Genomic DNA, 27,769 nt, shown 5'->3' with positions numbered 1-27,769 from the left:
CCGGTGGGTTTTGCAGGGTGGAAAGAGACAGGGCCTTCCAGTAACTCCTGTGCACAGACCCCGGACTCGCGAAGCTGGGGTGTGGACTCAGCAGTCATCGCCCCAATGGGGCAAGAGGGGGGTCCCCGTGGGGGTCCACAGCGTCTGGGGCCCACATGTGAGACGGGTGTGCCTGTCCTGTCTGGAGCAGAGACCCCAGGCTCCCGCTGGGCCAACGCCACCTTGGCTCGGCTTGGCCACAGGCCTGTGGAACCAGCCGTGGGATCAGAACCACCCACGGTGCCCAGATCTGCCAGCAACACCCAAGGGGCTGTCCCTGGGGCTGGGGTGGCCCACGGTGGCGGTGACTTGGGCAGATGTTAAAATAGATCCTCCCTCTAGACCAGAAAGGCTCGTGGGATGGACAGACAGAGCCGATGAGTGTTTTGGGGTCACAGGAAAAGAGCTTGGATTGGCCCGGGCCCGGCCTCTCCAGAGTCAGCAGTGGACTCTGGGCGTCTGGCCCTGGACTTCCCGCCAGGTGGTGACAAGGCCACCTTCACGGGGGTGCCCAAAGTGGAGTCTTCATCATCCGGAAGAATTGGAAATAGTGCTGATGTCCTCGTTAAAAAACAAACACGGTGACAAGGAAGAGGACTTGAGCTCTTCTGTCCTCACGGTCAAGTGCAAAGCTGCTCTGGCCGGCGCCCCAGGCCGGCAGGACCTTCCCTGGCCTCTGCGGGCCTTGCTGGCCCCAGGAAATGCTTCAGGCGAGGGGAGGGCCTCCCGGTTCTGTTTGTCTCCCATGGCCAGTTTATTTTAGTCTTTAAAATCTGGCTCATTCCACCGAGCCTGTCTAATTAGAGGGTCCCACTGGCCCCGGTCTCACATTCTAGACGATGCACCGAGGGACAAGAGCTGGTATGTTTCTGGATTATGAAATAGCCCCAAACCAAAACCAAAAACATAACCCACAAAAAAAACCAAAGCCCCAAACACTGCAAACAGAAATGACTCTAAATACATCCTTTCCCAGGCCGACCAGAGGAGACCGGAGTTCTGGGAAAGTCTCCGCCACGCTGGGGGGCGGGGGGGGGGGGGGGGGGGGCCTCGGCGCTGAGCGCCCCCTGCACCCAAGACGGATGTGTGGGTTTGAGCCTCTGCCGAGACTTTCATCAGACCAAACCACAAGAGATAGATGGGTTTTCGCTCTGAGATGCCTCCCTTGTTTCTGTTGAGAGAGCTGTACCGACGTTTAAAAAAATAGATCCGTGTGTACATCTAAAGCATGACCTCATTCGTGAGTACATTCAGGGCGGTTTGGGGGGACAAGAAAATTCATTTTGAGAGAAAGCAAGAAATGAGTCCCCTCTCCCATAGCCGGAAAGCTGACCCGAGATGGTCTCAGGAGAGAGATAGGCTTTAGAAATGCCGAGTCAAGGACCCGGCGCAACAGCTGGGCTGTTGGTGGCGATGTGGGGACCGTGGTCCTCTGACACCCCCCCACGCACCCCTCGCCAACAGGGGTTCCTGCCTGAAGAGGTTCCCAGGGGCCCAGGAGGGAACAATGTTAGTATCAAAGAGGAAAGAGATTTCTCTCGACCAGGAGGCACCAACAACCTTAAAATCCATGTGTTCATGGCTATGGGGACAAAGGAAAGCCGGCTGGTCCCCTGAAGGATGCTAGGGTAGGAATTGTAAGTAGGGTCGTGCATGGATCCCGCTTTCTCCTGGGGGAGCCCATGGCTGCATTTGCTCCCGGCGGGCAGGGACCATAGTCTGCTTGTCCTCTCGATGCTCGGTGCTGGATGAATCGGGAGCCTGAGGCCTTTGTCCACCAGCCCAGGAGCCCGTGCTCTGCGTCCGTGGTCAGCTCAGCTGACCGAGGGACGGGACCGCTCCAGATTCCAATGGGAAACCTGGCTGGTGGGCGTCGTTGCCAACGATGGGGGAGGCTTCTGTGCCTTTCCCCGAGGCTGGAGTCCCTGGTTTCTGGATCTGGGGCAGCTGGGATGTCGCTGCCTTCCTGGTTTCCACGGCGGCCCCCACGTGCTACTTTTCCGGCCCACAACCCTCCTCCTGCTCAGTCTGCGTGCCGCAGGGACTCTGGTGGACCCCCTAGAGGGTCCCCAGGTACAGCTCCCTCTTTGAGGAGGGATAGTGCCTGTGCCTAGTAAGGCGACCAGGGTCTTCTCCCCTCCCTGGGGACAGGTGGACAGCAGGGTGACACGGGGGACCCAGCAGGTTGGGTGTTGGGCCCCTCTGACTCCCATCCACAGAAGCCCCTAGACGGTGGGGTGATGGGCCCTGTCACTCCGTGGCCCTCTTGCAGTGCAATCAGTGTCCCCAAGTAGCAGCGTCTGGGGTAGAGCCGTGGTGTCCCTCCCACACAGCCCCCCTGGCCATCTCCAGATTCCTACCAACATGTCGGGAGCTAAGGGCTCCTCTGGGCTTGTCCCTGGCTCCTCCTGTATCCCGCGGTCCCCTGTCCCCCACTCCTGGGCGGGGACCCTTACCCGTGATGTGGGTGTCGGCAGATGGCACCACTCACCTTGCCCAGGCTCCCGGCTGAGCCCGGAGAGACACTTCCTGCTCATTGTCCCCACTCCTGGGAAGCTCAGGAGAAATTCTGGGGTGCCCCCAGTGCTTGCCCAAGAGGGCACAGGCTCCCCTCACCAAATTCTGCCATTATCAGTGACATGGGTCGGTGGGGTGTGTGTGCTGAATCAGCCACATTTTGTGGATCTCAGAAACAGGTTGGGAGAGCCATGTGCCCGCGATCACACAGCCAGGACGGGCCAAGTGATTGACCAATTGCTTTGTAGCCCCGCGGGCACACCGGGTCTAGAGTGCCCCCGCGTGCCCTTCCCAGTCCCCCAAAATATCCCCAAGGACAGCAGCCTCCGGATGTCACGTCTAGAGGCTTACAACTTTCCTCTGGCACAATATCGTGATTTCAACACAAACTGCCACGTAATCCCCTACGAATTCTGGACCGAAAGCCCGATTCGCAGGAATCCGTCCAGCAGACCACAAGTGACCTGAAGGATCTCGGACCAACGCGCTGTCACCGGGTCCTGTTCCAGGTCGCCTCGGGGAATCAGACGTCCTCTGGGGGCAAAGTCGGACCCCGAGAGGGCAGCAGGTGTGGAAGGGCCGTGGCAGGTGTGTGACCCGAGGCGGGGGCACCCGAGGGTCCCCGAGGGTGGGCTTTCTCCGCCGTAGCACAGCACGGTCAGTAGCGTGACTTCTCCAAGTACACTGGTGAGATTTCACTTTTTCAGAAGAAACCCATAAAGCTCTATGGGAATCCTAGGTCCTTTGGGTTTGCCTGTCACTGTGGTTTCACCTAAAAACGAATCTGGTTCCAGGCCAGGCTAAACTGAACAAGAACAAACAGGCGTTGCTAGTGGGAAGCTACTCGTTCTCCTCTCTGACGAGCTAATTCCTTGTTTTTTTCTTTTTTTCTTCTTCTTCTTCTTCTTTTTTTTTTTTTTTTCAATTTCCAACCCATGCCCTGTGACACGCAGGCCTCCAGGGGCTCTAAGCAGTCCACACGCCTAGCGTCGGGCCACCCTCAGCCCCACGGGCTCCAGGAGTCCCTCCTCGCCCAGGCACGTGTCCTCCTCGCCTGCCGGCTCCTTGACTCACTGCGAGGGGCCCTGCTCCCCAGGAGAACAGGAGCCGAGGGTCACGGGGGTCCGTTTGCCCCAGGCTGACTTCACTCAAGATGCCCAGGAGAGCGAGAGCCATAGGCTCCCGTCCTGTTAGACCCATGCTGCGTACTTATGCCAAGTCCACAAGTCCGTGATTTCAGCGGATTTGTGTTTAAATCACCAGGTCTCACAAGACACCTTGAGAGAACGGCTCCATCTCCTGGAAGGAAATCGCTGGCTTTGACGGATCGTTAAAAAATGAGAATATTACGATATTTAAAGTCCCCAGGGTGCTTGGAGGAGGGCTCAGGCCGTTGCCACGAGACGCTGTGCCCACTGGATCTGTCCTGAAGTCACCCCAGTGTCCCTTGCACGCTGACTACTGGGGTGATTTCTCACTTCACCTACTGACTGTTAGAAGTAAATGATGAGAACTAACATGAAGGCACAGGATGGTTATTAATGCTCTTAAAGATTTGTAAATGAGCCCCAAACAAGCCCCAGACCCAGTATGCCCTGCCCCACGCCGGTCTTTGCAACACCCGGGATTTAAATGGCGACTTTGCAAAACATCCATGTTTCCACGTTCTGAGCACAGGTCCCTCAAGCAGACGCAAGGCTTGAAATTATAGGCCGTCAGGATGACTGTGGGTTGGCTGAGGTTCCCACAGGCCGATCCTGGGCTTCCTGGAATGTGTGGGTGTGAGGAGCCCGGTGCACCCTCGGCTTTGGGGCAATCAGGGGGTTGTCCGGTCGTGCCCCCCTTGGAGGCTAACACAGGTCACAGGTCATAGCTGTCACCCATGCCCTGGGGTCCACCCCAGGGACCCAAGGCTGGGAGCCCCGTCAAGCCTGCCTCAGGGTGCAGGCTAGTCTGCGAGCTCCTGGCTTCCCCCTCCATCCCCAGGCAGTAGGAAGGCAGGGTGCTGACAAGTCGTCAGTGGAGCGCGGCTCCGGGAGGCCGTTCTCGTGGTCCGGACAGTGGCTATTCGTGGGATGGGGCAGGGCGGGCCCTCGGAGGGCCCACGGGGGTGGTCCAGACTTTTGGACGGCGTGGACGGCCTCTTTGGGGCCCGGGTACGTCCACATCACAGTAACTCACCAGGAGTTTTGGCTCCCCTTTCCGTATGTCCGTGACTCACGGAGGCTTGAAAAACATTGTGAGGCTCCTGGAGGTGGGCTGCACCCCAGGATGGCGAGGCTGAGTTCCCACCAGCTGAGCAAGGAGGGTTCAGGGCTGCATGGAGTTCGTGGAAAGCAAGTGAGGAAGCTGGACGTGTCTTGTGCAAGGGAAGGAGGCGTCTGTCCAAGTCTGGGGCCTACGGCCCCTCAGAAAGCTGGGGACTCTGAGCCGGGGCAGTCGCTCTGGGAAAATGGGATGGAGGCTCCTAACAGAGTTGAAAATAGGGCTGCCCTACGACCCGGCAATTACACTACTGGGTTTTTACCCCAAAGATATAAATATAGGAATCCGAAGGGGCACCTGTACCCCAATGTTCATAGCAGCAATGTCCACAGTAGCCAGACTATGGAAAGAGCCCGGACGGCCATCCACAGATGAATGGATTAAGACGGGGTTCGTGTATACGGTTTCCCCAGCACCGCTTACTGGAGAGACGGTCTTCTCCCCACTGAGTATTCCTGGCTCCCTTAAACAGTTTTCACTGCGATGGTTCAGCTCCCTTTTTTATTTTTTTTAAAATCAGGTTAGTTGGTTTGTATAGAGGTTAACAATTTCCGTTCGTCACCGGCTTCCTCGACAAAAGTCTTGCTACTCATTAGATTACCTTCTTCTTGGTCATTTTCTTTGTAATGCATCAGATTTCCTGAGGACAGTGTACTGTTTTTAAAAAAATTCATATTTTTGGGGGGCGCCTGCGTGGCTCAGTGGGTTAAAGCCTCTGCTTTCGGCTCAGGTCATGGTCCCAGGGACCTGGGATCGAGCCCCGCATCGGGCTCTCTGCTCAGCGGGGAGCCTGCTTCCTCCTCTCTCTGCCTGACTCTCTGCCTACTTGCGATCTCTGTGAAATAAATAAATGAAATCTTTAAAACAAAAATAAAAAATAAAAAATTCATATTTTTAAAATTTTTGAAGCACCTATGAGGAAGGTGTTTTTATAAGGCCCATTTCACAGATGAGGAAAACTAAGGATCCAGGGGAGTTTGGGACTTGGCCCAGGTTCTGCCGCTGCCTTTCCCCCTTTCGCAGCCAGACAGAGACAGAAGAGGGGAAACACTGACAGGTTGTTTGGGCTGTCCCTGCAGGTGCAGCCTGGCCTGTCCCAGGTGCTGCTGCCTCCAGACCCTTCTCCCCATGACTGTAGGCTCCTGAGTGCCCCAATCCCAGCTCTGCCCGTGAGCTTCAGGACCATCTGTGGGCCAGCCTGCCTGCCGCCTAGCCCCCTCACCTCTGCGAGGCCCTTCCTGCGCCTCCCTTCCCCCAGCTGACCCCAGCTGACTGGACCATGGCCAAGGCCTCCCCACCTGCACCTCACATGGGAGAGTTTCCACAGACCTGCCCCGCTGATGCGAAACAAAAGTACAAAAGCCAGTCCATGGAGGGGAACCTTTTTAACAAGTGGATGCTGGGGCAGTTCGAGCCCCCACAGAGAAAAACTGAACCTCGACCAGAGCCTCAAACTCAGTGCAAGAAAGAGCTCCAAATGGGTCACGGACTTACAAGGAAAACTATAGAACTTCTTTTGAAGAAAAGAGGAAAAAATCCTTGGGATCGAGCATTAGGCACAGGGTTCTCGGGCTCGGCATTGACGACTGGTGTCGAGCATCTTGTCACGTCCTGGTGGCCGTTTGTATGTCCTCTCACGTCCTTTGCCCATCTTTCAATCAGATCGTGTCCGTTGCTTTTGTGGAGCATTCTTTTTACACCCTGCACATTGGTCCCTCGTCAGAGACACAAGCGCGTACTTGCAAATGTCCTCTCACAGGTTGGGGGTTGCTTTTTCCCTTCTGTGGATATTGTATTACGATGCACAAAATTTTTTTACTTTTCATCGAATCCAAACTGTCTCTCTCTTTTTTTTTTTTGTTTCCTGCAGCTTTAGCATCACATCTGAGAAGTCTTTGCTGAATCCAACATCGTGAAGTTTCCGCTGTGTGTTCTCCTGATCATTCGATAGTTCTAGCTCTTAACCTGGAGCCGTCTTGAGACAGTTTCTGAAATGGTGCGAGGTAAGGTTCCAGCTGCATTTCTTTGCTTGAGGATATCTACTTATGCGAGGGGATTTATTTCTGGTCTCTCTATTCTAGTCCACTGGTCTGGATATCTTTCCTTATGTCAGAGCCATACTGTTTAAATTGTTACAGCTTTGTATTAAGTTTTGAGATGAGAAAGGGTTAGTCCTCCAACATCGTTCTTCTTTTTTTCAAGATTGTTTTGGCTATTTAGGGAAAGTTCAGGTTCCGTGTGAATTTTAGGATTGATTATTCTGTGTCTGCACGGAACGTCATTGAGATTTTGATAGGGCTTTGTGATGCATATGTAGATGACTTTGGGTAATGTGGACATTCTAACAGTATTAAGCCTTCTGTTCCATGAACATAGGCTGTCTTTCCATTTATTTGTGTCTTCTTTAATTTCTTTTCTTTTTAAAAAGGATTTTATTTGGGGCGCCTGGGTGGCTCAGTGGGTTAAGGCCTCTGCCTTCGGCTCAGGTCATGATCCCAGGGTCCTGGGATCGAGCCCCGCATCGGGTTCTCTGCTCCGCGGGGAGCCTGCTTCCTCCCCTCTCTCTCTCTGCCTGCCTCTCTGCCTACTTGTGATCTCTGTCTGTCAAATAAATAAAATCTTAAAAAAAAAGATTTTATTTATTTATTTGTCAGAAAGAGAGAGAGCATAAGCAGGAGGAGCAGCAGGCAGGGGGTGAAGCAGACTCCCCACTGAGTAGGGAGCCTAATGCGGGACTCAATCCCAGGATGCTAAGATCATGACTGAGCCAAAGGCAGACGCTTAACTGAATGAGCCACCCACGTGCGCTGCAACTGATTTTTATATGTTGATTTTGTATCCTGCAACTTTGCCGGATTTGCTCATTAGTTCTACCAGTTTGTGTATTTGTGTGGGGCTGGGGAATCCTTAGGATTTTCTACATATCAGATCAGGTCATCTGTAGACAGAATATTTTATTTCTTCCTTTTCTAATTTGAATAGTATTTCTTTTTCTTGTCTAATTGCTATGGCTGGCAAATAATGTTCTTGAAATGACAAAATGCTAGAAGTGGAGAGCAGATTAGTGGTCTCCGGGGGTTTGGGAAGGGAGGAAGGGAGCTGGGTGGGTATGACTATAAAAGGTGCAGGAGGCATCTCTGTGGTGCTGGAATGTTCTGTGTCTTGACGACATGTAATCATGCCAGAATCCCAGATGACATGTTGTACTGGAGTTTTGTAACATGTGCCCTTAGGGAATGTGCATAGACGGTACATAAACTCTCTCTGTATTAGGTCTCACAAATCTACATAAATCTATAATTATCACCCAGGGGCACCTGGGTGACTCAGTCCCTCAGTTGGGTGTCCGACTCTTGGTTTCGGCTCAGTTTATGATCTCAGGGTCGTGAGATCAAGCCCTGCATCGGGGTCCATGCACAGTGGGAAGTCTACTTGAGATTCTCTCTCTCTGTCTCCCTCTGTCCCCTCCCTCCTTGGGGAGGAGTCTGCTCTCTCTCTCTCTCAAGGAAATAGATCTTTAACAAGGTAATCTCTATCTCAAAAATAAAAATTTAATATAAAAATCTGACTTTGTATTTCACATATTTTTTCTTTTTATTCACTTCATTATTCTAGAACTGTGTTTTGTTTCTACTTTGTATTGACTGGCATGTGATGGGCTGAAACTTAAAATGGGGATTGCGCTTCCCCCACAGGTAGTTTAGAGGCTGTTTTAGCTATGATGCTCTGTGAGATGGGAAAAGCATGTCAGCACCAGGATGGAGTCTGGACCCTGGGAGCTGGCTTTGGGCCACCTGGCGTGATGAGGGTGGTGTGTGCATGAGGATGAGGAGAAATGCCTTCAAGGGCCACTTGATCTCAGGAGTCCTGCCAACCCTCCTGAGCTCCAGTGGGCTCTCTTGAGAGTTTCTGACGTGCTCCATTCCAAGAGGCAGCCTGTGCCAGGTGACCGCTCAGCTTTCGAATGGCTCCCACTGGGCTCCAGGTTGCAAGGAAGGTAACCTTGCAGGGGGACAACCGACCTCACCGTTCAGCTCCAGTCCCCCATCAAAATTGTCGTCACAATGCCCGCTGGGTCGGACGGCTGCCGGCATTCGAAGACGGGCACCTGGAGGTGCATTTGGTCAGAACCACTCGGGCTGGATGTTTTCTTTGTTAGCATCTCCATTGACTGTTGAAACTAGACTCCTCTGAGGGGCTGAAATAAATCATGCTTCCACTTCCCCTATTCCTCTGCTCCGGGCCCATGCCACGGCTCGGGAGGCCATGCGGTCTGCTCCTTGCACTCTGGTGTCCCGCTGCTTTTCTGTGTGACTGGACGGGAGCTGCTTTCCCTCTCTGGGCTTCCACGACTTGCTGAATGCCTGTGCTCTCAGCCGCAGACGTTAAACTGAATCTAGTCATGATTCGTGCGTCTCAGTTAAAGCCCATGAGCTCTGTGATAAGTTTAGGGAGAAGGGAGATTCTCGGCAAGTCCCCGGCTTTCCTGCAAATTGGACAGAGCTTGGGAGCTGGGAGGTTTGGCTCAAGAACAGCAAACAGAATTTTTAATTGGGGTCTCCGGTGCAAGAGAGAAACTTCTGGGAAACACGGACTTCTTAGTGCACTGTTTTTTGTTTTTTGTGTTTTTTTTTTTTTTTTTTTTTTTTTTTTGCTTTTCCTATGGGGAAGTGAGCAGGACTTGGGAAGCCGACCTGTCTTCATGTTTCTCTGGACCTGTCGCTCTTGGTCTTTTGCCTTTAAGCTTCTTGCCACTGCCCCTGTGATTTGGCTGCGCCTTCTTTCTGGAACACTTCTCTGTCCACAAAATCCCATTCACCCTCGTGCACCCAACCTGCTTGTGACCAGGTGGAGCTCTCCCCTCCTCTTCCGGAGGCCTGAGGTCTTGCCCGTCGAGCAGTGGGGTCGAGTTAGCAGGGGTGGCTAAGGCCGAGGGTATGATGCAATACCTGACTCTGCTGTTCACTGGCTATTGCCCTGGGGATATCTCTATGCCTCACTTTCCTTATCTGAACAATGCAGTTAATAACTGTGGGTCCCCGTAAGGTCTCCGTGATAGTTAAGGAAGCCGACATACGGGAGTGACTCAACAGTTGGCACGGGCTAAGCACTAGACAAGAACTGGGGAGCTGTTATTGTGTTTATCCCTTTGGGTCCTGGCCCCTGGCACCCCCAGACCGTGAGCCGTCTTCACTTTCATGTCCCCGGTGCCATATGCAGGCACACAGCAGGTCCCCTCAAATGTGGTGGATTGGGGGTGTGGTCCCGGGTGGCCTCATGCCGGGCCATCACTCCACTCCCTCCCTGGTCTAATGGAAAGATGGCCCCTCACCTGGATCTCTCAGATACACCCATTTGGAGATCGTGAGAGAGGCTCCCCTGCTCTTTTGGGGGTTGGGGGCTGGAGGTAGTGAACAGGCACTAGGCACTGAGTTTATTTATATATATATATTTTTTAAAGATTTTATTTATTTTTCAGCGACAGAGGGAGAGCGAGCGAGCACAGGCAGACAGAGGCAGAGGGAGAAGCAGGCTCCCCGCCGAGCAAGGAGCCCTATGTGGGACTCGATCCCAGGACGCTGGGATCATGACCCGAGCCGAAGGCAGCTGCCCAACCAACTGAGCCACCCAGGCGTCCCTATTTATATTTTTTAAGATTTTATTTATTTGAGAGAGAGAGAACCATGGGGAGGGGCAGAGAGAGAGAGTGAGAATCCCAAGCAGACTCCATGCTGGGCACGGAGCCTGCTGCAGGGGCTCGATCCCATGACCTGAGATCCTGACCTGAGCCAAAACCAAGAATCGATGCTTCAACGGCTGAGCCACCCAGCGCTCCGGCACTGCGCTCCTCTGTTTAAACTTCTAAGCACACTGTGCCCTGCTCGCATGTTCTTTTCACGGGTGAGCAAACACCTCAGAGAAGTTAAGCAACTTGCCCAGGGCCCCACAGCTGTACAGCAAGAAGTCCTATCTGGTCCAGGGCTGGAGCCAGGGCTCTATCCCTTCACTATCTGCCATACGCTTGTTTGTAAATTCTGTAGGCGTGGAGGACACGGCGTGGGAGTGGGGGGTGGGATGTTTCAGGATTTACACAGCCCCTCTTGCCTTCATACACAGCAGATACTGAAATTCTTGAGAGGATTGTGCACAGCATTTTGTGGGTGCCAGGGAGCACTCAGAGCCTGCTGGGGAAGTAGGGAGCACTATTTCTGCTCACGGAAGCCCGGGAAAATCCACAGCGGGGTCCCTGTGAAGGAGGCCTGTGGCTTGGAAGGCACTGGAATGCGCTTGGGTTGAGGCATGCTCAGAGCAAGGCACTTGCAGGACACGGCACTCTGATCCCAGTAACAAGCAAACACGCAGGCGCCCGGGAGCTCAGTGGGTTAAAGCCTCTGCCTTCGGCTCAGGTCATGATCCCAGGGTCCTGGGATGGAGCCCGGCCTTGGGCTCTCTGCTCAGCAGAGAGCTCTGCTTCCCCGCCCCCCGCCGCCCCCGCCTGCCTCTCTGCCTACTTGTGATCTCTGTCTGTCAAATAAATAAATAAAATCAAAAACAAAAACCAGTAAACACGGGGAGGCCGTGAGTGAGTGAGTGGAAGGAGGGCCCGTGGAGGGACCTAGGACGCTGCATTCAGACCCTCTTGGTTCCTGTGCCCCACCACATCCCAAAAGATGGAATGTCCTTCATTAGGACAAAGATTGTTCACCTCTGTATCCCCCAGGGGCCCTGAGGGACTGATCACCAGAATGGTCCCGCCAGAGACCCAGCTGTCTGTCCCAGGTCGAGTGCTCAAACCCCACATGCCTCCCACATGCGAGATCGCCATCCCCTGCCCTTGGGTGGGGACCAAGCTCAGGCTGAGCAGGGCAAGGGCCACAGTCAGCAGCCGGGCCAGGCCTGCTGCTTCTGGACTCTCCAGCTGTTCACGGCCCCTCCCCACCCACCCCTGCACCTGGCTCAGCCTCTTCCTGGAGGAGGAGGAGCCGGGAGCACCTGGCAGCCTTATCATCCTCCAAAACCCCCGAGGCCACAAAGCCGGTCCTGGTCACCTGCTTTTGCTCAGGCCCTTAAAACTTCGCCAGCCAGAGGGGACCCTGAGCAGGGGCTGTTCCTGTGCACCTGAGCAGCAACAGCACCCAGGAGGGCATCCCTCTCCCATGCTGGGTGCCTCCCGCAGACACCAGCACCCACCCCACAGGAGCCTCCTGCTCGCCTGGGTCCTCCTGGCCTCCACTCCAGGCCTGTGGAGCTGGAGAGACCTAGCTTGCTAGCATCAGCCCTGGGGACTTCTGGATCTGTGTGTCTCCCCTGTGCGCTGCCCTAGGAAGCCCCCACCCCGTTTCACTGCCCCTAGAGTCTACCCCACCCCACGGCCTGCCTGCTGCTCCCCTCCTGTGATACCCCCCATTGCACCTTCCCTGATCTCTCCCCTGGCCCAGTCCCCCCACCCCAGTTGTGGCCTCCCCTCCCCAGGTGCATCCTGGGCACTGTCCGTCCCTTTGCCCAGTCCATCAGGGCAGACCTGAGTGTCCCCTGGAGGCAGCTTTCAGGGAACTCCCCTAGGCGGGGGCATTCGTGTAGGCCCCCAAGAGCACGGGTGGGGGTGGGGAGATTGCCCGCTGGAAACCCCCAGGAGCAGTCCATCTGGCCCAGACTTTAAAAAATACATTTGTATCCTTTTCAAACGTGCATCCTAAGCAATTTGCTCTTCACAACACAGGCAGACGGTGTCCGTGTAAGACCCATCTATGTTGTTTCCCCTGCATCTCATACGAGAACAGCTTCATAACTGCACTGGGAATTCGGGTAACAGAGAGCTTCCCTGGAGCTCTGTGTCCCTGGCGGCGTGGGGAGCAGGGTCACCACCTCTGGGCACAGCCGGTGGCCGCCACTCCGAACTGCATTCTTCTTTGGCATGCAGCGCCCACGGGGCCCCGTGTAGTCAAGACGCAGTCTTTCCTCGGGTCCAGTTCCCGGGGCTCGCTTCCTCATTTCTCCCGCATGTCGCTGACACCGTTAGTGACGTCACTGAGAAGCCAGCGCGGTGACCCCTGCCTGGGCGGGCGCTCCCTGCAGAGCATGGCCTCCCAGAGTGGACCATGGGTGCCGAAGGACAATAACCTCACTTGGACGTTTGCATCAAACGTCGTGGGTCTTCCAGTCCCTCTCCGGGCAGTGGCGGCTAAGTGCTAAGTGTCTCAGAAGGAGAAATGTCCGTGGTCCTCACACTTGCCTGGTTGGAGGAGGACAGCCTTCTGGGCTGGTGGCAGGTGGCCTCCGTGGCTGAGCGAGGGGCTGTGAGCGCAGGCAAGGGGCAGCCCCCAGCCTCAAGAATCAGCTCGGGGAGGCACGGGGCCCCAGTCGAGATTCCCAAATCCACCAAAAATAGACTCATCGAGGCCTTGTGGTAGAAGGGATCAGGGTCGCCCAGGCGGGAGCCTCACTCCGGGGTGGCCCTCGTGCCAGAGACTGTCCCGGCAGCGCCGAGGGAAGTGCGGGTTTCAATTCCATGTCTGTTCTCCAGTCTCGCTTCCTTGCACTTGGAAGAGCAAAGACGGTTCTCCCACTGCCTCCCGATTTTTTAAAACGTATTTTAGTTGTTCGAGTTCTATCACTTATGGAGAGCATTAGCCCACACATGGCACAGAGCTCATGACAAACAACCCCGACCTCATTTTAGGGAGGGTGACACTTTGACCCTGGGATTTTCTGAGGCCCCATAGGAAGGGTTTCAGGATTAGGGCGCCCAGGGGGGACTCCCTGAGATCCAGCTCCAGGTCCCTCTCTCCCAGGGCCTGGCCCTGCCCTTCCTCTCCCTCCCCCAATATCTTCATAGGTCCCCGTGCAATTACGTTTTCGCACGCCTCCCTCCCTAGCAGACGAGCCGGAACTCATCTCAGCGAGCTCAGACCCACACACAGTCACCAGCTCACGGTACGGTTCCCAGCCAAAGCCGGCTTGTGAGGTCTGTCTGCCTCAGAGCGCAGAAACCCACAGCACTTGGCTGAGCTTTGGGCCGGGAGCTGGGGCTGCCCTGAGAGCCTGTGGGCCCAGGGGGGCTTCTCCTCCAAACTTAGCTTACATCATTCCCCGGCGCATGGGATGTGGCAGGGGACGGTGACAGACACGCCTGGGAGCTCTGCTGGGGGCTGTAAATCCAGCACCTCACGCTGCACCCCATGTTGCTGAACGAAGGGCAAAATGGGCTTAGAAGTGGACAGGAGGTTCTGCACCACCTGGCAGGACTCTGCTCACCTTGGTGTCCCCAGCAGCAAGGACACCCCTTCCTTCCCCATCACGCTGTGTCCTTCTCTGCCACGGGGCACCCCGTCTTGAAAGACTAGCCTGAAGACAGGTTTCCGGGGCAGGGGGCAGGGTGCATTTCCAGCAGAACCCTCAGGCCACCCATCTGTCCCCTGCGGCACAGCTGGGAGAACGGGGTTTCTTACTGCAACCCCAGGGATTTTCAGGTGTGACTCACAAACCTTTCACATGTTTGCTGGGTTCCCCAGACCCGAGATGAAGGTCTTCCAGGTGCTCGAGGCACCCGTGTGCACCAGTTCTCGGCTCTCCCCACCCCCACAGCCAGCGACAGCCCCTTGTGGCCACTCCCGGACGGTTCTGAATCAGTGTTCTGTGCACAAGGACCCTCCTGCCTATGGGATAATCCAGGGTCATCTCCCCACCTCAAAATCCTAATCCCTCTGCCAGAGCCCCTCTGCCATGTGGGCTACCACATGGGGTCACAGTTTTCAGGGATTGGGATGGGGACCCCTGTGGGATGCCATGACTCTGCCTCCCCCCCATCCACACACTCCCTGGCTCCCTGGTGTGGGGAGCTGGTGTTTTCTCAGCTAGAATCCTGAAGGCTCACCCTCACACTCCACCTAGAAGCCCGGGCCTGGGTTTTGGATTCCCCCTTCTTTTCTTCTCAAGAACCTGCTCCGGGACCCTCCTCCTCGCTCCCCCCCACCCCCTTCTCTGTTACAGATGCTTTCTTTCCAGCCCTTAGAGCTCAGGTCCCTCCCAGCTGGATGTCCCTTTCAGGGGGAAGCCCATCTCCACTCAGGAGTTCTGTTCCCTTCTGACCATCCTCTGACCCTCCAGATTCTGTTTCCTGTTGATCAGTGGTCAAATCTACACTGATTCTGCCTGGGTCTGAGCTCAGGTCCCTGTCACCTCTTGCCCCTGTTTCTGCAGGCATCTCGCGACTGGCCCCCTTCCTGCTGGGACTACCATCCCAGGGCAGAGCTGATCCAGTCCTCTCCCGCAAATCAGCCTCGTCTGCGTTTTGGATGCTCTAGAACGCAGCAAGACATCCTAGGCCCAGAGCTGCCCATGCAGCGTCCCATCTACCAACCAATACTGGACAGTTGGTAGCAGTTCCTGTATCTGTGCAAAAGCAGACTCCCCAAATCCAAGAGTTTCCAAGTCCTGACGGCTGGATCCCAAACTAATCATCTGGCCATTCAATCGACGTACAGTTTTCGTAGGTTGGCCAGTTGGATAAAAACAGTAGGGTTCCCTTCGTGGCCTTCCTCCGCAGAAAGGAGCCAAGTGTGGGTAGGAAGCGAGCGGCACAGAAGAGGCCACGGGACTTGTAGTCACCTCACTGTGGACGTGGTTCTTACACAAAAACTTTGGTCACCCCAAAAACTCACGCGGCAGGTCCTAGGACTGACCCACGTGGGCCACACCGTGGCGTGGACCAGCCAGAACGTGGACAATTCAACCCAGCAGGAAAAGGCAGGGAGACAGGCTTCTCTCTCGGATTCCAAGAAAGGCTCATTAAAAGGGACCACAGAGCTTCATCTTCTTGCCCTATATTTTTAGCAAAGATTTTCAGAAATGTGGTGCTCCTCTGAGCTATGGGACCCCCATCCCTCAAGGGAGAGAAAAATGACCTTCTGTTTCTGCAAAATGACACGGGAACAGGTATCTACAGCTTTAAATCCGACAGAATAATTAGCCTCCACCAAGTCTTCACAAAAGAAATAATAAAAAATAATATGGACAGAGATCTATGTTCAAGGAAGCTCTTATAAAACCACTTACAAAACCCAAGATCTTGACGAAGTGGAAAGTAACTGTTTCATGATAGGAGTGGCTGGTGCACCCAGGGGGCTCGGTCGGTTGAGTGTCTGACTCTTGGTTTTGGCTCAGGTCACGGTCTCAGGGTCGTGAGATCGAACCCCCCGTGGGGCTCTGTGATCAGTGCGGAGTCTGCTTGGGATTCTCTCTCCCGCTCCCTCTGTTCCTGTTCCTCCTTCCTGTCCCTAAAAAAAAAAAAAAATAACTATGAATGGTCGCATCAGTAATGACATGTCGGTATGTCATATGTTCTTAGTGAGGCAGACGGGGATTCCTCACGCAGGAGAAAATGAAGTGATTATTCATCTAACACATTCCACGTCTGAAAAACCTGTGCTAAGGCTAGAAGCAGGTGAGCCAAGATCCTTGTCCTCCTGGAACATGGACCCGGGGGCGGTCATGATTGTGTCCCTGTATATTTGCAGACTTACCTTCTTCCATTTCCATGACAGCCATGAACCACCATCGGGATCGGAGGGCCCCAGAACGAGGGGACAGAGGAAGCCCCCCCGGGACACATCAGCTGGGGGGCTGGGTCCCCACGTACCTCCTGGGCCCCACGGCGTCCTCCAAGGGGGAGGTCTGCAAGAGCCCCCTCCACAGTGACGAAACCGAGGCTCGGGTAAGGGTCAGAGGGGAAGGCAAAGCTGGACCACAGGCTTTCCTTCCTGTCGGGCTCAGATGATGAGCGGCTCACCTCCCCTCCCCCGGCCCACAGAGGCTTAACAGAGGATCCCTCGGTTCTCCAAGACGCAGTGCCAAGGGCTTCTCGGCATTTGCAAGCATGAGGGTATCCCACGAATGTGTCAAGTTCCTGCCTGAGGCTCAAATTTATCTGTTGTTTGTAACGTGGTTGCTGGGAGCTACTGGTGACCCATGAACTGTGTGGCTTCTGGGGACACGTCTTGGGTCTAGCTTGGGATCAGACAGTCAAAGGGGCGCCCTGAGGACGGAGGGGTAGGGAAGACAGAGGGTGGGCCTGGCCCAGGCTCCCCCAGGTGACGTTCAGGGGAGCCCTTCCCTCTTCACCCCCGTCCTACTAGAGACACCCCGAATCCCACCCAGCTTATGAAGGCCATGAACTCCAGGTGGAGTAGCCCCCAGGGCCTTGTGGTCTGAACTCACTGTGTTACATGTCGGGAGGCAGAAGCTCCCCGGGGAGGGACTGCATTTCTGCCCTGCCTGCCCCCGGCTGTGTGAAGCCCGCAGCTCCGTGCACCAACATGGGTCACAGTGTCACTGGAATGACCTTTTCCAATGGGATTACCAATGCCTGGGACACTCCAGTGTCCCCCTCACGGAGGACAGGCCCTCACCGTCTTCCCAGTCTCTGTGCAGCTGAGCAGGGAGATGGAGGCTCGCACTGGACCCAGCCCCCCATGTCCAGGTGACATTTTAACCCCGGATATGTTGGTCCTAAGGCCCGTTCACTTTCTCTGCTTCTCGGGGAATGCTGTAAGGGAACTGCTTCGACAGTAAAGTAAAATTGTTTGCACGTCGAAGGGGTTCAGGGTGTTTATTAGCCCCGATGCATTCATTCACCCCCTTAGCTGTTGCACAGCCCGTCCCAGGCTGCTTACCAGATGCCGAGGGTGCCCCGATGATGAAGATGCAGGTCCCAGGTCAACAGGAAGTGGAGACCACGACCCCCTCCCAACCCAGCCCAGCCACTGTCCACACACCCGACCTCCCACCATCACTTATGAAGCCCTCACTCTCTGCCAGATGTGCAAAGGCCCTGGGTTCCCATCACTAGAACCAGGGCCCAGCTTGGTCGAAGGTGGGGAACTTCCTAGGCCTAGCCCTGTCCCGTTGGCCCTCGAGGACCCCGGCCACACCAGCCATGCCCGCCTGCATGCCGGGCCCTCCGAGCCACATGAGAATCCCCACACACAAACCTTCACTGTGAGCGAGCAGGTCCCCAGGGCCAAGCTCCAATCCTGCCAGCCTGACCCGCAGCTCTGTCCTTGCACGAAGGCTCGTTCCAAGTTGTGGTGACTATTCTGGCGAACCTTCTAGTTAGAGCCGGGGTCAGCCTCCCTGCTGGCTGGAACAGCAAGCAGCACATCATCTGTGAAGAGTACTTTCAACATGCAAAGGGCTCAACCCGGGGCCACAACCCAGGGGGACTCCAGTAACGTCCAGTCTTCTGTCCCAGAGCGCACAGAGCCTTCTCAGCTTCCTGGCTCTGCCTGGGGGTCCCTCTGGGAGGAATCCTGTTCTCCACCCCTTCCTGCAAACTCGGGTAAACTCTTTGAGGACAGATCTCTCTGGGTATCTCCGACACCTGTGTCTTCCTGATGCCACATCTGAGATGGGCCCTCATGGTCCCTGCAGGGCTTGCTTCTGCCTGAGAGAATTCCACCTTCGCCTGGCTGCCCGGTGTGCAGGCGCACAGAAGCTCGCCAGGAGAAGCTGTCAAGTGTATACAAGGCACGGGCCCATTTCTCCTTACGAATGAGAGCAAGTCGGAGCATCAGTCAACGAAACAAAGGGCCAGGAATGGTTTGCTTTCCCTTGGGCCACGCACACCTGAGCGGAGCTGCCTTCCCCCCGGCACGGGGAAGGGGGCACCGGGCTCGGGGCTCCAGGAGCCACCGAGGAAGAGGAAGAGGAGGAAGGTGAACTCCCAGCATGGCCAGACAGCAAGGCTGCAACTCAGCAGCCCAAACCCCAGTCGTAAAGCCACAGCCCTTCACGCAACGAGGGTAAGCTTTTGTCTTTTCCTTCAGCATGCAGAGTTGAGCGCCTACAGCATACCAGCAACCCCGAAGAGCCTGGGGTGTGATGATGGGTAAAGCCAGTGTCCCTGCCTCGAGGCGCTCGCAGAGCCTGGGGGAGGCATGCCGGTCAGTTCCGCGAGTCAGTGCAGAGGACGATGGTCTTGGCTCTTTGTCCCCAGGGCATGCAAGATGCTCCGTGAACAAAAATCCCCTGTTAGAAAAGACCACGGGGAGCCTGGGGGGCTCAGTCAGTTAAGCAGCTGACTTCGGCTCAGCTCATGATCCTGGAGTCCTGGGATCGAGCCCCGTATGGAGCTCCCTGCTCAGCGGGAAGAAGCCTGCTTCTCCCTCTCCCACTCCCCCTGCTTGTGTTCCCTCTGTTGCTGTGTCTCTCCCTGGCAAATAAGCAAATAAAATCCTAAAAAAAAAAAAAAAAAAACCAAAAAAACCACGATCATAGCCAATAGTACTGTTGAGCTCATCCCTAAGTCAATGTCCTAAACGGCACCTTGTTATCTCACTCCGTCTCCCCAAGGACCCTCTTGATTTTACAGGTGAGGAAACGGGGCGGGGGGAACCTTGCAAGGTAAGGAGCGTGGGGGGAGCGGCTCAGGGAGCACGTTGGGGCCGGGTCCCTACCCTCGCCCGCTTTTCACCGTAACGGAGGAGCTGGGGACAGGCGACTCCTCAGGGGGGCTGTCCCCCAGCCAGAGGCGGTGGGCGTGTTGTGGAGCTCCGGGGGCCACAGAACCCCCACCCCCACCCCCACCCCGTGACCGGTCGTCCCAATCCGGCACACCGCGGAGGGAGGGGCGGTTTCTCTGCAAACAGCTGCTGGGTGCCCAGCTCTGCCTTCTCTGTTGCTCGGGGGTCAGTGTTGCTGCCCTGGCCTCCTGCCGGGCAGAGGTGCTGCAGGTCCCGCAGCGAGAAACTGAGGCAGGACGCAGCCGTGCACCTGTAGGAACCCCAGGCCGGCCTGCCTCCCGCTTCTGGTTTCCAGCTTTCGTTCTCAGTGTTCGTCTTATTCTTAGCCCGGTCGTGACACTTTCTGTCAGCGGCATGCAAATGCGGGGCCGCGACAGATGTCTGGGAAGTTACCACCTCAACCTTGCCGATGGCGAGGACGGGATTGCACGGTTGGGGGGTAGTTCATCTTCTAAGACTTCCGTGACTAATTTTTGAGTTTTTCCCAGGCGGACGTTGCCTCGGGACGAGGACAATCCTTCGCACCGTGATCAGGAGGAACACCGGCTTCAGCCTTTGGCTTCCCCATCTGAAAAGTGGGGCCCAACTAGCGCCTCTCTCAGCAGGATGGTTAAGGGTCTCACTTACAGACGTTACTGAGCACGTCTGGGGACCAGAGCCTGGGCACTCGGGGCCATCGGATGGGGCCCTGCCCTTGGGGGACCAGCAGGGAAGGGAGAGGTTTCCAGCTGCAATGACAGTTCAAAATGGCTCTCCAGTGGTGGCGCACGGGACACGTCCTGGGAGCAGCTGAAGGAGGGGTCCTCCGGGGGGGCTGGAGTCTGCCAGAATGGGCCCAGGAGCGTCTGAGTCTGCAAGTACAGAGGATGTGAGAGCCTGTGGGCCGCGGGGTGGACACAGGTCCATGGAGGGCGCTGTCCCCTCACATGGGGCAGGGGGTGGGGGTGGCACATGGCTCTGTAGGACCCCGGGTTTATCGGTAAGGATGAACCACCTGAGCCCCTCACCAGGGTTGGTTTGAAGAGATCTCTGTCCAGAAGGAAAGCCAGAGATGCCCGCTGGTCAGGGTCAGCCCCACGGTGGGTCCCGCCTCCCGGCCCCACAGCAGGAATGGGCAGTTCCTCCACGTCCTCAGCAGCGGTTGTTGCCATAGCTGTGCTGCCCGGCGTCACCCGAGGGCGGACCCAGGACCCTGCAGCCCCAGGTAGCGAGAAATTCAGGCCACGGGGAGCAGCCTCCCCGCCTGTCCTTTCCCCTCCCTGGGCCCATCTGCGCTGACTGACAATCTCGTCCTAATGAGGAGCAGTAAAGGCTAATTATTGCCAGAGTCTGGCAGGTGTTTCTCAACAATTGTGCAGAAGCCGGAGCGGGTGGGGGCTTTCTCTGCAGGTGGGAAGGCAGGTGGAGGAGAAGCCACCGGGTCTGTGGGGGTGGCGGGACCGGTGGCTCGCCCCTCCCGTCACCAGGAGCTGGGGTGATTGATACACGTCATAAACAGGGACGTGGCGTGGAGCCACGCACACGGGTGGGGGTCGGGAGTCCGCTGTGCCGACGTTCAGCTTCCCTATCCGGCGCCCTGGAGACTGGGGCCGGACGGCATCCCAAATGCAGTGTGCGCTCCCGTCCTGCTGCTGCGGCAGCCTGACGCTCTCCGGGGGCCCGGGATCCCACCCGTGATGACACGTGGCCCTGCACGGTGTGCTCCTGTGTTCTCGGGGCCCGGTCCAAGGAGTGGGGCCAGAAGGATGAAGGACGAAAGTGACTGGGGGCTCAGAGGGACCCCCCAGGGGCAGAGGCACGCACCTGCTCACACTCGTCTTGAGGCCTGTTCAGTGCCAGGCCCGGGGGGCAGCCCAGATCTGGACCCACCAGGCCACGGCCTCACTAGCACGCGCTCCAGCAGCAGGGAGACGGCGGTCTGCTCGGGGACATCAGGAGTCAAGAGCAGCGTGGGGCATCAGGGCGGGAAGCAAGCAATGCCTGCAAGCACACTCAGGGCCTGGGGGCCTGTGGAGATCCCCGGGGGCTGTTGGCTCTTCCCGACATGTGCCCCTGCCCGGGACAGGGCTGTCCAGGGGTCAGGCACAGAGGACACGTGATGTCCTTTTGGTGTTCTGGGCTGGACAATGGTTGACATCAGAGGGACGAGGGAAGAGGGCTCCAGGCTCGCCAGCCGGGTGCCCTGGGCCCCACGGGAGGTGAACGGAGGTTCTAGTGGGTGATAAGAGAGTGGGGTCAGATTGCAAAGTAGAGCAGCTGGTGCCATGTAGACAGGGACTGGGAGCCCCGGGCGTGGGGGGAGAGGGACCGGCCAGAGAGCAGAGGTGGAGCCGGCAACACATGCTCACACATACATGTGCACGCACCACACACACACCGATGCACACGCATGCACACTCACATCCACTCACACACGCACACACATATGCAGCCTCACAGTGGCACACATGGACATACACACAAATGCACACACTAGCAACACATTGGTGCAGTCACGCCCACTCACACACATGCACACTCATGCTGGCACGCATGCCCATGTGCACAGCACACACCAATCCACACGTGTACAACTCACACCCACACACTCTCACACATGCACTCTCACACTGGTACACATGCCCACGCACACATGCACCGCACACACCAATGCACACCTGTGTACACTCACACCCACTCTGACACGCACACACATGCAGTCTCACGCTGGCACACATGCCCGTGCATACGAATGCACACACACCCTGACGCGTTGGTTTTGCTGCACGGAACTCTACAAGGTGCCCAGGCAGGACTGGGAGAATAGTTCCGAGACGAGACCATACACAACCTCTCAGTGCACAAAAAAAAGGTCAGCTGGCTGTGATCTTTCTCCAGAAACGTTCACGGTGACGTACTGAGTGGACTTTCTGGATTGCGCAGGGTTGAGTGTACTGCCCAGAGAACAGGGCACCCAAGCTCCAGGGCCGAGGTCATCAGATACTTTACTTACCGAAGATTTCCTACCTTGCAGAGCAGTTCAAGCCCCGGCTCTCATGTTGAAGGGAACTCGGACGCAGCTAGAATCACGGACGTCCTTTACGCCCTGGCCCGTCTGATGCAGCACGGAGCAGCGACATTTCTGTCCCCAGGGCAGCCTTGGGCTGGAGCCCATCTCTTGCCAAGGCTCGTGGTCCCTCTGACCTCCGGAGGGACGGTGGTCGCCTCCTGTGCTTCTGAGCTCTGGAGATCCTGTGTCCCTGATTTGTGACCCCGTGCAAAGTCTGACTCCAGGTGTTTGGAAAACGTCTGCTTGCCCACTTTGTAGCCAGTGCCCGGAACCAGTGCCCGTCGAGTGTCAGTTCTACGCCAGGGACCGGGCCGGGTGCTTTAGGAAGAGAGCAATTAGAGAGACACACATGGACGTCTGGAATTCACAGCAACGAGGCAGGCAGGCAGTTTACAATCCCAGCACGCCTTAAACCCTTCCCGCCTCTGAATTATTTTTCAAAGTCCCCTGTCACCTCTCCCTCTCCCTCCAGGCCACAGAACAGGGCGCCACGGGGTTGCCTCCCTGCAGACAGCTCCCCGCCTTGTGCATGGGGTCCCGATGACATTCATCCCTGCCGCATGATTTCTCTGTCATTACTGGGTGCTTACGCCCCAGGTGTGTGCTCCAGGAACATGCGCGCTCGCCTCCTGTCTAGGTCTAGGTGGACATAGGGAGCAGGATTCTGGCTCATCCACCACCCCTGGAGGTCCACCAGTGGCCCTGTTGTCATTAGTGGTTCTCAGAGCGTGGGCCACACCCCCTGAGGCTCCCCAAGAGCCCCTCAGGGGACCACGGAGTCCACACCACCCCCAGTCCCCGGGAACATGTTCTCTGCCTTTGTGGCTGAGTTCGGTGTTCACTGCAGACACGAAAGCCAAGGTGGCGGGTGGCGCTGGTGACTTCCCGGGGATCCGGGCGGCGCATGGGCTCCTCACGGCCTCGTATCCCCTGTCAAAACGTGGATCTCTGATGACGTAGTGGAAATTAATAATTACATTTGGGTCCTCCCCGCAAACAGGCTTTCTGCTACTGTGGGACCAAAGGGAAGGACACAGAGCACCCTGAGGACGCGCTCCCGCTCTGGGCTGCGGTGCCAGGGGCCCCGTCTTTGCATGGGGGAAGGCTTCCCGGACCGGGTGACGCTGGTTGCCGATCAGTGGGGGTTTTCTCTAACATGAACCCGGTAAAGCCTCCGCTTCAAGGAAAACACCCAGAAGTATTTCAAGGCCAAGGATGAAACTCAAGCTTTCACGAGAAAGGTTAGTATTCTGGACCTCTCGTGGACGAGAACTTTGGGGCACGGAACACATGATTGGATTTTTTTTTTTTTGGCTGTTAGATAATGAAATGGGCCATCATATGGGAGATCCGTTTCACTCACCGAATCAATGCTTTGCAAATGACCGAGGCGTGACGTGGCAAAGCTGTGCACAGTTGAAAAGATCGATTAAAAGTGCAAGAGATCCGTCCGGCCGGTGGATTTTACAGGACACACAAGACGCATTCGTCGGTAGGATTTTGATGCAACCTAGCAAGTCACCTTTTCTTTTAAATATTTTATTTGTTTATTTGACACAAGCAGGGGAGCAGCAGGCCGAGGGAGAGGGAGAAGCAGGTTCCCCACTGAGCAGGGAGCCTGATCTCCCAGGGCTCGATCCCAGGACCCCGAGATCATGACCTGAGCCGAAGGCAGACGCTTCACTGACGGAGCCCCCAGGCACCCCTGCAGTTCAACTTTAAGACATGACTGCCTGGTTCTGGTATCTTCTCAAAGAAAAAAATCCATAATGATCCAAAAACACTGTAAAAGCAGTCTTCCTTTTCTAAGTACTTATCTGCGTGAGGCCAGATGTTCTGTATACATTTCACCAAAGTAGTATCTCAAGAGACAGAAACCAGAGCCGACAGAATCCAGCCGACTCCCAGGGCAGACATCAGGTCTGCATAAAAGGGAAACCGTACTCTTCTGCTGCCTAAATCATTTGGCTTGGGAATGTATGCTATTTTCTTTTAAAAAGCCGTCATTGATGTTAACATGTAATTATCATGTTTTCGATAAGTGTTTGGGTTTTTCCATTTTAATTTCTACTATGGAAAATATTAACACATGTAACCCACATAAACAGAAGCTCTTTGGGGTTCTTAATGAGCACTGGGAGTAATAGGGTCTGAGCCAGAATTTGCAGACATCTGGTGTTTACAAGGTGGTTCTGGAACAAGTTTGGGAGGAGGGGCCAGAGAGGCCAGATTGCCCACTGCATTGAGAAGAATTTGGGGTGTGCAGGTCAATCCAGGAGGAGGTGGGTAGGGAGCGGTAGGGGTGCGGGGCTGGGCAAGGGGGCCAGCAAGCATGGGCGCTGTGTGTGGGGCTACAGGAGGCCCAGTGGCTGAGAGCCCCCAGCTGTGGCTTGAGTGGGGCCGTGTGACCATGTGGGAGCTGCAGTGCCTCCCGTCTGAAAGAACAGGGTGTGTATGTGTGCATAAATGTGTGCACGAGTGTGCACGCGTGTGTTTGCACGTGGAAGCCTGCACACACGTGTATACGTGTGCAAGTGAGCTTACACACAGTCCATGGGTGGGTGTGAGCGTGCATGTATCCTTATATGTGTGTGCACAAGAGCGTGCACGTCGGGGTCTATATGTGCATGTGTGTGAGTGTGTGCGTGTGTGTGCATGCGTTCATGTGCCTGTGTGTCTGTGTGTGTATGTGTGCAGGGGTGGGGGGAGTTGTGCCAAGACAGTGGAAAGCAGAAATCAACGTCCAGGGGACAAGGCCGTCCATGCACGGAAGCACGTAAGGCGACACAGGCTCGGAGAGCTGAGTTAACTTCCAGAGGTTCTCCCTGCCCCCCGAGCACCTCAGGCTCTCAGGAAATCCACGGAAGACTTGGGTGGACTTCGGGTGTCCCAGGGCGCACGTGCAGAGCCGGCCCCCATCTATTCTGGACTTCTGTGTTTACGGTCAGCCAGCACAGGCTGGGTACTCAGGGAAGGACGCCCCCCGGTGGGGGGTGTCTCTGCAGGATTGCCCTCTGATCTGTGTGCGAGGCAGTGTGGGGTGCGCAAGGCAGGGGACGCTGAGAAGCCCAGAGGAACTTCTAGAGGCTGGCTTTCTCTCCAGTCCAGGGACGGCCAATCCCCAGCCTGCTCTGAGGGCCCCGGGCCACCCACCCACCCTCAGTGCAAATTGAGGGCTCAGGGCAGATCGGAGAGATCCACACCCGCCTAGGGCTTTTCTGGTATGATCTGAACGGCTGGCAAATCCCCACTGCGTTTGTTGTCTGCTTTTTGCATGGCTCACCTGACTCTTCTTTCTGAAGGGGTGTCATGGCTTTTCTCGGGTCTCCAGTCTTGAGTCTGTAAGCTCAGGAATTTAGAAGCCCCAGTGCGGCTGATGGGACCTCCCGCGGAGGCCAATGGGAGTGGTGGGGGGGGCAGGATGGGTGGGGAAGAGAAAGGGACGCAGCCAGATGCCCGGGGAGGCGCTCTGCTCCTTAGAGAGGATGCCGGGGACAGCAGGACACCCGGGTGCCCCTTCTCCGCCCACAAGCTCCATCTTCCTGAGTTACAGGTGGGTGCACTGAGGCCCGCAGAATCCCTGAATCAGGGACAGAATCCAGATTCAAACCCCGCTCTGCACTCTGTGGTGGTTTGGGTCATGGGGAGCAGATCCCCGCGTTACTGAAACCAGCAGATGAGATTAGGGACAGATGCCCTCCAGGCTGCTTTTGTCGATTCAAAACAATCCTAGCAAAGAAATAAGACAAAACTCGGGTGGGGACCGTGTGACTTTCAGGTGAAAGTTAAGGGACAGTGATTTCCGCTATTGCCTCAAAACTTTCTGGAGCCCCGTTTACAGAGCAGGAAATCGAGGCCTGGGGTGGTCAGCGCAGTGAGAGAGCCACGCGCTCCTCCGCACGGTGCTGACGTCCCAGCACGCGAGGCACACGGGCCGCTCCACCAGCTGTGCCCCGGCCCACTGAGCGGGCTCCGAGGTAACCCCAGCCCCACCCATCGCAGCGGCGACAGCGGGACTGACCGTGTGCCACAAGACATGGCTGGAAAGGCGGGGTAGGGGATGCGAATCCCTCCGATGTATATGCATAATTATAATAAAGAAAAACGGAGAATTTTCTTATGCCTCCCCTACCCCGTGCCCCAGCGTCTGCTGTTTGAACACCTTGCGTTGCTGTGGTGCGTTCTCTGGGTCTAGACAAACGTGGGACAGCCTGCGGCCACCATGATAAAATCACACAGAGTAGTTTCCGCCGCTCTGAGCGTCCCGAGCTTCCCCTGCCCGTCCTCCTTCTCCCCGGAGCCCTGACAGCCAACGATCTCGTGACTGTGTGCACAGTCGTGCCTTTTCCAGAATGCCGGAGTTGGAATCGTTCAGTGTTAACCTTTGCAGCTTGCCTTCCGTCACTCACTGAAGCGCGCGCTCCAGGTTCCTCCACGTCTTCTCATGGCATGAAACCTCATTCCTTTCAGTAGTGGGTAAGAGTCCCTTGTCTGGATGGGCCGCAGTTTGCTATCCATTCACCCAGCGAAGGACATCGTGGTTGCTTGCAAGCTTTGGCGATTGGGAGTAAAGCTGCCGCAAACATCCATGCGCGGGTCTTGGTGTGGACACGGAGTTTTCAGCTCGTTTGGGTAAACACCTAGGAGCGTGATTACTGGATTGTGCGGCAAGAGTAAGCTTCATTTTCTAAGCAACCGCCAAGCCGTCGTCCTTGCCACCAGCAAGTGAGCGTTCCTGCCGCTCAGCAACCTCGCCAGCTCTGGGTGTCATCGGTTCCAGATTTGGGTGGTTTTAATAGGGGGCAGTGGAGTCTTGTCGTTTTCATTTGCAGCTCCCTGACGACATGGAGTGTGGAGTGACTTTTCATGAGCTTGTCTGCCCTCTGTGTGTCCTCTTTGGTGAGTGCGTGTTCAGATCTCTTGCCCATTTTTAATTGGGTTTTCCTGTTGTTGAGTTGTAGGAGTTCTTTGTATATTGTGGGTACCAGTCAATCATCAGGAGTGTGTGTTGCAAACATTTTCTCCCAGTCTGTGGCTCATCTTCTCATTCTCCTGACAGCGTCCTTCCCCCAATGCAAGTTTTCATTTTTTTGTTTTTGTTTTTAAAGATTTTATTTATTTATTTGACAGACAGAGATCACAAGCAGGCAGAGAGGCAGGCAGAGAGAGAGAGAGGGAAGCAGGCTCCCCGCTAAGCAGAGAGCCCAGTGTGGGGCTCAATCCCAGGACCCTGAGACCATGACCAGAGCTGAAGGCAGAGGCTTAACCCACTGAGCCACCCAGGTGCCTGAAGTTTTCAGTTTTAATGCAGTCCCACTCATTGTTTTTTTATGTCATGGCGCCTTATCTTTGGTGTTGTATCTAGAGAGTCACACCAAAT

The 27,769-nt window shown here is 55.9% G+C and overlaps 1 protein-coding gene across 1 annotated transcript in view; it reads right to left on the bottom strand.

Annotated features, from left to right (window-relative positions):
• Nucleotides 1-27,769, bottom strand: part of PKD1L1 (polycystin 1 like 1, transient receptor potential channel interacting) — a 166,311-nt gene that overhangs the window by 6,403 nt on the left and 132,139 nt on the right. Inside the window, exon 60 of the mRNA XM_032874935.1 lies at nucleotides 20,348-20,532. Within this exon, the coding sequence (XP_032730826.1) occupies nucleotides 20,348-20,532 (185 nt within the window). The remainder of the gene's footprint in view (nucleotides 1-20,347; nucleotides 20,533-27,769) is intronic.

This window comes from Lontra canadensis, unplaced genomic scaffold (genome assembly GCF_010015895.1).
Source record: "Lontra canadensis isolate GAN:19392208 unplaced genomic scaffold, GSC_riverotter_1.0 scaffold54, whole genome shotgun sequence".
Classification (NCBI taxonomy): Eukaryota; Metazoa; Chordata; class Mammalia; order Carnivora; family Mustelidae; genus Lontra; species Lontra canadensis.
Note: the sequence above shows the minus strand (reverse complement) of the source record. Positions and strands in the feature narration are given on the sequence as shown.